Consider the following 8136-nt stretch of genomic DNA (forward strand, 5'->3'; position numbering starts at 1 on the left):
TCTGGCGAAAAAGCACACTGGTGCAGTTTTGCCTGGAGTATCTGCTGCGGAGAACTGCAGCACTTAGCCGGCCTCCTGGGATGATGTCATCCCAGGAGACTTCAGCAGCCTGTCGTTGGCTGCAGCTGCGGTCACATGGGATGGAGTCATTCCAGGAGGCTGGCCCTCAGACATCCCAGCCAGCCTCTTGGGATGTCATTTCATCCCATGTGCCTGCCGCTACAGCCTGTGATTGGCTGCAGCTGTCACATGAGGTGAAGTCATCCCAGGGGCTGTGCTGGAGGGAGGATCACAGACTTATGGGTAAGTATGGGGGGGGGGGGTTGACTACCAAACAAACATGCCACAAGAATTTGGAAACCAAAAGCTTTAATGTATATACAGACCACCACATGTCACAAATAAGCTTTTGATGCCGACTTGCTCAAAACCAGTGTAATGCTCATTGAACTGAGCTTTTTTTTTTTTTTTACATAACTTGTTCTACATCACTTGACTGAAGGTCTCATTTTCGGTCGTAGATACGAGTGCACTTCACATCTTTGAAAACGCAAGTCTAGGAAAACCATAAGGAAAGTTTTAAATAAAAATTAATGAAACACTATTACAAGGGACTAAGTATTGAAGCAGCAATTCCTTAGGGTAGAGTCCCACAATTCTGCTGTTAATCCCCGGTAAAGTCAGGTAGCCATTGGCTACCACAGGTGGGTTGGATTTTAGCCGATACTAGGTAGGACTGAACCCTTACAATGCAGATGACATGATTATTTCCAGTTATATCATAAAGCTGACTAAGGCCAGGATCAGTTTTGATGCAGTTTAATGCACAGGAGTGGATACAAAGAGGAAAAAAAAAAAAAAAAAAAAAAAGAAATTATATATATATATATATTTTACACACCTTTTTTAGTTTGATGCATTTCTGGCTTCGTGTCAAAAAACTGCATCAAAAATGTGTGTAATCCCAGCCTAACATCTGATCAGATGCATGAGAGAAGATTGCAGGAATTTTGACCATGAAAAACTTTAGAATAAAAGCGTTCTAAGGAGCAGTTGAACAACCTTTTCAAAGACCAAGACCATTAAGATCAAAAAAACATTACATTAGCAAAATAAACTTCTTTATCCTTACAAAGACTTCAGAGAGTTTACACAACTTATCGGGACTAAGTGGAAGGTGTGCAGAACGAAGGTTCATGTCTCAGACCTCAATACCATGCAGTTGTTGAGAATCTACAGTATACATAGAACTGGACCTATAGACATATCAATGTAACTGCACAGGACATTATCCCTGCACATTGAGGATTATGGGCCACTCAGCTTGGGGGAAAACTAAATAATCTGATGCCTCAATCCATAACCATTCAAAATGTTAGAAAGTGGTAATTGACACTTTGGACCGATCTACTTTGAAAACATTCTCATTACAGATTCCTGAACTTACTGTGATCATGCGCTTATCTTTCACTTCTCTATTAATCGTAGACTCTTTGCCATCCCACGTTTGCTTTTGTATCAATGACCCATTCTCAAGAGTAATGATTGACTGTAGCATAGAAAACAAAAACGTAAATTTCAATTAGTAGGAGAAAAAAAATAAAAATAAATATACAGACACACATACACACGAAGCCAGCCTTATTCACATTCCTGGTCTACTCTATTGGTTCTTCACTAGTCCAGGGAGCAGGCGCAAGGTTTTAAAAGCAATATTTTTCCACCAATTATATTGCTATTGCCATTCCCATGTCAAAATGGATCCAACACATCTTGTATTCACATCTGGTGCTTAGAGGGTCTCAGTGAACATACAAGTGGGTTCAGTCCTCCAGCCATTTCATAACACACAGGGTTACAAGTAGGTCAGAAGCAGATTGCTCCCTGTAAATGTAAGACGACGTTTTGACACCACAGCTGGCCCTAGAGCACACCTGGGCACGGTGTCTACAACAGTACCACTCAAACTGAGGCAGGTCTCATTGGTAAGGCGTGGCTGGGGAGGGATTTTGACAGGAGCATTCATATTCTGAACTTTCCTATGGCACTGGTCTCTGGCTGCAGAAATGTCTGATTTAGCATCATAGTTTACTTCGGGCATGCTTGATTTATTGTTCTTGACTCAGGAGAAGAAATTAGCAATATTGTAAATTTTATCATTGACAACCACTGATTAGGCCCAGGCAGCAGCGTAACTATAGGGGGAGGGGGGGGGTCACAGCAGTTGCGACCGGGCCCCTAAGCCTGGGGGGCCCCCGTTGCCATACAGCATGCTGGTTAAATAAATCGGTGCTGTGAAGCCGGCACTTCCTGGTTATGGTCACATGGTACACTTAGTGTACCATGTGACCGTGACACGTCTTCCAGCCAGTGCAGAGTCTGTATTGTATGGTGTTGACTGTTTGCGGTGGAGCCCGTTAAATTACAGGCCCCCCTCTCCACTGCAAACTGCACAATACATTACAAACTGTAGGTCGTGTCCCCCTTGGGGGTCGCGAGTCATTCACAGAGGTCTCGGTTCCATTCAATGCTGGAGCAAGGAGCTGTCTCCTTGCTCCAGCATTCACTGTACCCCAAGCGGCTCAATGCAGGTAGACGCGATTTAGTGACATTGCGCCGAGTCACTCATAGCACACACCGGAGGCGGTGAAGGATCCCCACACCTGGCATGGGAAAAGGGGTTAGGTAAGTAATTGTTATTTTTCTATTATGCACATATGGGGTATTATACTGTATGGGGAGCAGACATGGGGGCATTATACTGTGGGTCTGAAACAGGAAGCATTATATTGTATGAGGCATTATACTATGGGGGCTGTTGGGCAAGGGTAGGACGCCCCCCCCCCCTCCAAGCTGAATTCTTGCACCTGGGCCCATGAGCCTTTGGCTATGACCCTGGCATCACCATACATTGGCTGGCAAGGCCACAAGAGGGCTCTGGGTCTAATGACTGTTTCTCAGTATGCAAAAGGAATAAGGCCCTAACACAGTAGTCAAGATACACACATTTCATAGAATCTTCTCAAATTTTACACACCAAGCTAAAACTAGTCCTCACCTTGACCTTCCTGCCATCTGCAGTGGTTTCATCAAACTCCTCGCCTAACTTAAAGCTCAGCTCTGTGTTCTTAAAGGTGCTTGATGTTTTTATAGTCCACTCATCCCCATTTTTACAGATAGTCACGTCAGGCTTCAAAGTACAAGCAGCTTTGCGGGTGAGAAATGGCACATCTGGAGGAAGGGAAGAGGTTTTGTATGTTATAACAAGATTTGTACTTACACCAGAACAAAAACTCCTTTACACGGGTGGGCAGCATTGCAGATTTATATATAGAAAATTGGCAGATAGTAAAGTATTTAACAGCTATACAATCAGAAATCTTAAAATGGGCAGATTTAACAGTCTGGAAGGTTGTATTTTTTTTTTTTTAAAAACAATCACTAAGCATTCTGGCTAGGACATAACTTGGGGTCATTTCGGCCCTGTGTGCTCAAAAACCAATCTCCATGTTGAGAGCTTGGGCAACCTCTTCTCAGATTGTGCCCCACAAGATAAAAGCATTCAGGGGAAGGGAATGCTACTTGAGTGCTTCCTGTAATAAGCCATTATAATAAAAACCCCTAAGGAGGGGTTATGGTCCCATGGCAGGGCACGTCTAAAATCAGACTGTCATCCGCATTAACCCCCTTCCCAACATCCATTGTTCTCCCCCACACTGCAGGTGTAAGCTGTATATGACAGCCAACACCCTGCTCCAACAGCCAGGAATGGAGATAACTGACCCCAGCCATTTAACCACTTAGATGCCATTGACTGCAACATCTAGGCAGTTAGAGGCGGGAGGCCCCCTCTGTCACCCCATCAGCCCCCCCCCCCCCCACAACTAGATTTTGGGATGTTGAATGGGTTCTTAAGGCAGTCAGATGGCTAAAAGAAACTTTAAAAAAAACAGTTGTAGATAAAGCGGTCTTGTGCACATTATGCAAGTTTAGCTTAGTCATTCAGATTCCCTTACCCACCAATAGGTTTTGAAAATGGATCCCCAATAGGGGGAGGGGGTGGCATCAACAATCAAGGATTAGGGCATTTAGAGGCAAATTTAATCTGTGTCCTAAGGGAAGGCTAACTTATCTGCCACCACGGTGTTTGGTTAAAAGAAAAAAAAACAAGGGTGGATCCAAGGGTGGAGTGCAGAGCTGTAGAGTGACCTTTATCAGAGGAGATTAAGTCATTGCAACATCGAGGCATTTCTTCATATCGAGACAGCCGCATACATAAAGTGCGCATCAGTACAGACATGTAGAGGATACACTACAGAAGTTACAAGACCAGATTCACCATAGGGAACAATGAAGGGGCAGCAAAATGCCACTCACTAAAGGTGCTGTTCACAGTCACAGCTTCTGTTTTATAAGAGCCGTGACATTTTTGTGATAGACCGTATCGACAATTATCCCCCACACAGCATTCTACGTAATTCTGCCCATACATTGCCACTTGTAGAGGGAGGGTAACGTAGTTTTGCTTAAAAAAATATAAAATAAAAACACAAGGTTTCCAGATTGCATTACAACATACAATATTATCAAACTAATAATCACTGCAACAGAGAAAGGAATACAGGAGAATCTCCACAACCACACACATTTGTTTAATTTTACTGAACAAACATTTCCTTGTAGAAGTCCGCTACCATGACCAGATTTTCCAGGGCAAGTATCCTGAATTAGGATTGAGACCCAGCAGTGAGCACCCAAAACATGTTGTAGGGGAAAGAAACTTTCCACCTTTGGCATTTCAGTTGGTGTCTGCTGACGGACATTTAAACCAAGATTAAGTAAAAAAAAAAATAGTAGGTTCTAGGTATGACAACTATAACTCAAGATCTACTCTGACGCAGAAGTTTAATTTGAATCTAAGTGAGGCCTCCGTAATTGTGGATAACACTGATCCATTCATTTCTATGGCCCACGGACACCTCTCTATTTTTACAGGAAGGTGTCCGGGTCAGAGATGACCTGCAAAAATAAAAAGTAAAAAAAAATAAAAAAATAGGATGTCCCATTTCTTGAATTTACGAGAGGTGCTCCTATACTTTATAATGGGAGCACAGCCTGCAGGACAGTCCGGCCATAATCATGGACCGTGCACATGGCTACAGCTTTTTGCACGAGGACTTGGAAGTAGAAATAAGACACCATAATTTATATGGTCAGAACGCAAGCCTAATTGCACAAAATAGGACTGATCTTTCAGGCATTAGCCACATTATTAACCTTCCAAGAGATCAGGTTTAGAACCATTTTAGTGTTTAAGGAATTGAAAAGCAATTATCACAACCCCTCCCTTTACAAGCAGTGCAGTCTGATAAAGAGTCCACAGTCATACAAGGTTAAGTCCCAGCACAATAAAGCATTGACAGGCAGCTGGGAAATGCCCTTGAAAAAAAAAAAAGGGACATCTGAATTCTGGGACCACTTGAAATTCCTGATATTAGAGGAGAGCAATTCTGAGAAACCCATTAGGACTTCGCTAGTTATGAAATTCCATAAGAGCATGAAAGTGGCTCCATCTCCGAGCTTCACTACAAAAACAGAAGCAGATTTGTGGATATGTCAGTTATAATAACCAGAGTAAGAGTCCTCTAAATGCCCGCTGGAGTTTTGTCAGTCTATAGGGACTGCCAGGGTGTAACTCACACCACATTTATCAACATCTAACTTATAACACAGAGCAAGTGTAGGAGTAACTTTAGGCTGGATACACAGCAGTTTGCATGGCATCTAAAGTAGTAGATTCACTGCACACAACTGCAATGTGGCTTGTGGTGTTTGAGAATTGTGGTAAATGTCCCACCACCCCTCAAATGCAGGGGGGGGGGGGGGGGGGAATAACTAAGATACTTTTACTTTGAGCATTTTTTTTTTTATGCGGTTTCTATTACCAGAATTCTGCATGTGAAGGAGGCCTTATACCTGTATTATATAGTAGATCACAAGCCTTAGTAACATTTTCTGTCTCACATTACTCATTAACATTTTTACACATCACCAGGAGTTCTTCACCACTGATAGGTCATGTTCACACATGGCAGGAGTTCCAGCAACTATGTCTCTTCCATACAGAATTGGGTTGTTTCTGTAGCACATGCATAGAATTTTTTACAAAACCCATTCAGATGTATTGGACAGTCCCACAAATTTCTACAACAAATCTGCCAGGTGTGAAAATACCAATAAATCTGCCCCATTGATATCTACAACACCTTAAAGCCAGTATTCACACAGCTACAAGCCTAAAACCCCGCACTACCATATGTCACTTATTAGAGACCATTTACTTACCAACTGCCTCCATGTATTTGTTGAAATCATCGCTGTTGTTCTCAATGAGTTTCCATGTGCCCAGCAATTCATCACACATTATGGCGGTGTATGGGAAGCAGCTACCAGTAGAACAGAAGACGTTTACTAGAGACAGTGAGAAGGACTGAGGAGACCATGAGCCTTTATAGCGAGGGGCTGAGCTGCGGTGATGTCATACCAGTCATTCAGCTGGGTGAGAACTCCCTCCATCCAGCTGATTCAGCACTTGTGCTCTGATTTACTACACAACTTCCCTCCTTTACTGTTTAAACAAGAAAAGACTTGTTAGTACAGCCATTTCCCATCGTGTACTTTGATCCACGCCCAGACTCGGTCTACCCTAAAAAAGGTGTCTTAAATATTAAATTTTTCGCTTTCACTGAGAAAACTGGTCTTGATGTTGTATTTAACCGTAGCGCCCTGGGCTAACAGTAGCTTATTCATTAACCATTTCATATCAGGATATTCAGGATTTTCAGTCACTATCAAATGTTGCATTCTAGAGTTTGCAATGTGGAATAATGCGTAGTAGCTGAGACGTACACAAAAATATGGTGTTTAGTAATACTAATATTATCAAATATGACTTTACATTTAGTATATGTGGTGGGTGATGATCATATATTTAGTGCTGAGCTACACAGAATGCCGTTTTTCCCATTGATTTCAATGGGAAGATATTTGGAGGCGTTTACGGCCCAAAAAACGGCAGAAAACACTCTGTGTGAACATACCGTTATTTTTATGGCGAATACAAGTGTTTTCTACCATTGTTCTCTTTAGGGCAATATCACACACACAGGTTTGATGCAGTTTTTTGCACAGTTTTTTGCTGATTCAAACACAGAAGTAGATCTAAAAGAAAGCAGATGCATCAGTCTTTTCTTTAGACCTTTTCTTCACTTCTATGTTTGTTTAAAAAAACTGCACAAAAAAACTGCATCAAAACTGTGTGTGGGATCCTGGCCTTAAGGGTATGTTCACACGGCTTAGTTTTACGCCCTGTAAAACGGCTGATAAAACAGAAGCTGTATGCCTCCAAACATCTGCCCATTGGTTTCAATGTGGAAAAACGGGGCATTTTTTACGCAGCCGTTTGAAAAAATGGCGCATAAAAAACGCCCCGTAAAAAGAAGTGCATGTCACTTCTTGAGTTCTTTTTGGAGCCGTTTTTCATTGTGTCAATAGAAAAACAGCTCCAAAAACTGCCACAAAAACCGCCTAAAAAAACGTTTGTGGTTTCTAAAACGGCTGAAAATCAGAGTGTGTTTTCCCTTGAAAACAGCTCCGTATTTTAAAGCTGTTTTTACTTTAGCGCATGAACGTACCCTTAGGCTGTGTTCATACGTTGTGGCTAGGATGGATGTCTGCGCGGTTTTCAAATTCAGTGCGGCTGAAAGGATTTTGGAGTTTAATGGCTGCGCAACCATTAACAATTAGGCTGAGCAAACTCGTGCTATTTTGCTGCAATTTTTCAAAACAGCCTAAGGGGGGATTCACACGAGCGTGTATTCGGTCCGTGCGGGCCGTGTGGTTTTCACGCGGCACGCATGGACCAATACAAGTCTATGGGGCAGTACAGACAGTCCGTGCTTTTTGCGCAGCGTTTGTCTGCTGCGCAAAAAGCGTGACAGGTTCAATAACTCTGCGTATTTCGCGCATCACGCACCCATTGAAGTCAATGGGTGCGTGAAAATCACGCGCACCACACGGAAGCACTTCCGTGGGACGAGCGTGATTCGCGCAACAGCAGTGAAAAGGATGAATGAA

The 8136-nt window shown here is 42.7% G+C and overlaps 1 protein-coding gene across 1 annotated transcript; it reads right to left on the minus strand.

Annotated features, from left to right (window-relative positions):
- Positions 1-352: 352 nt before the first annotated feature.
- On the minus strand, positions 353-6546 carry LOC142652497 (fatty acid-binding protein, adipocyte-like). Its single transcript, XM_075828143.1, has 4 exons — positions 6346-6546; positions 3059-3231; positions 1448-1549; positions 353-556 (listed from the first exon to the last, which is right to left on the minus strand). The coding sequence occupies exons 1-4, from the start codon at positions 6422-6424 to the stop codon at positions 506-508; spliced, it is 405 nt and encodes a 134-aa protein (XP_075684258.1). The 5' UTR covers positions 6425-6546; the 3' UTR covers positions 353-505.
- Between the last annotated feature and the right edge of the window lie 1590 nt (positions 6547-8136).

The sequence above is a fragment of the Rhinoderma darwinii genome, chromosome 5, assembly GCF_050947455.1.
Source record: "Rhinoderma darwinii isolate aRhiDar2 chromosome 5, aRhiDar2.hap1, whole genome shotgun sequence".
NCBI lineage: Eukaryota > Metazoa > Chordata > Amphibia > Anura > Rhinodermatidae > Rhinoderma > Rhinoderma darwinii.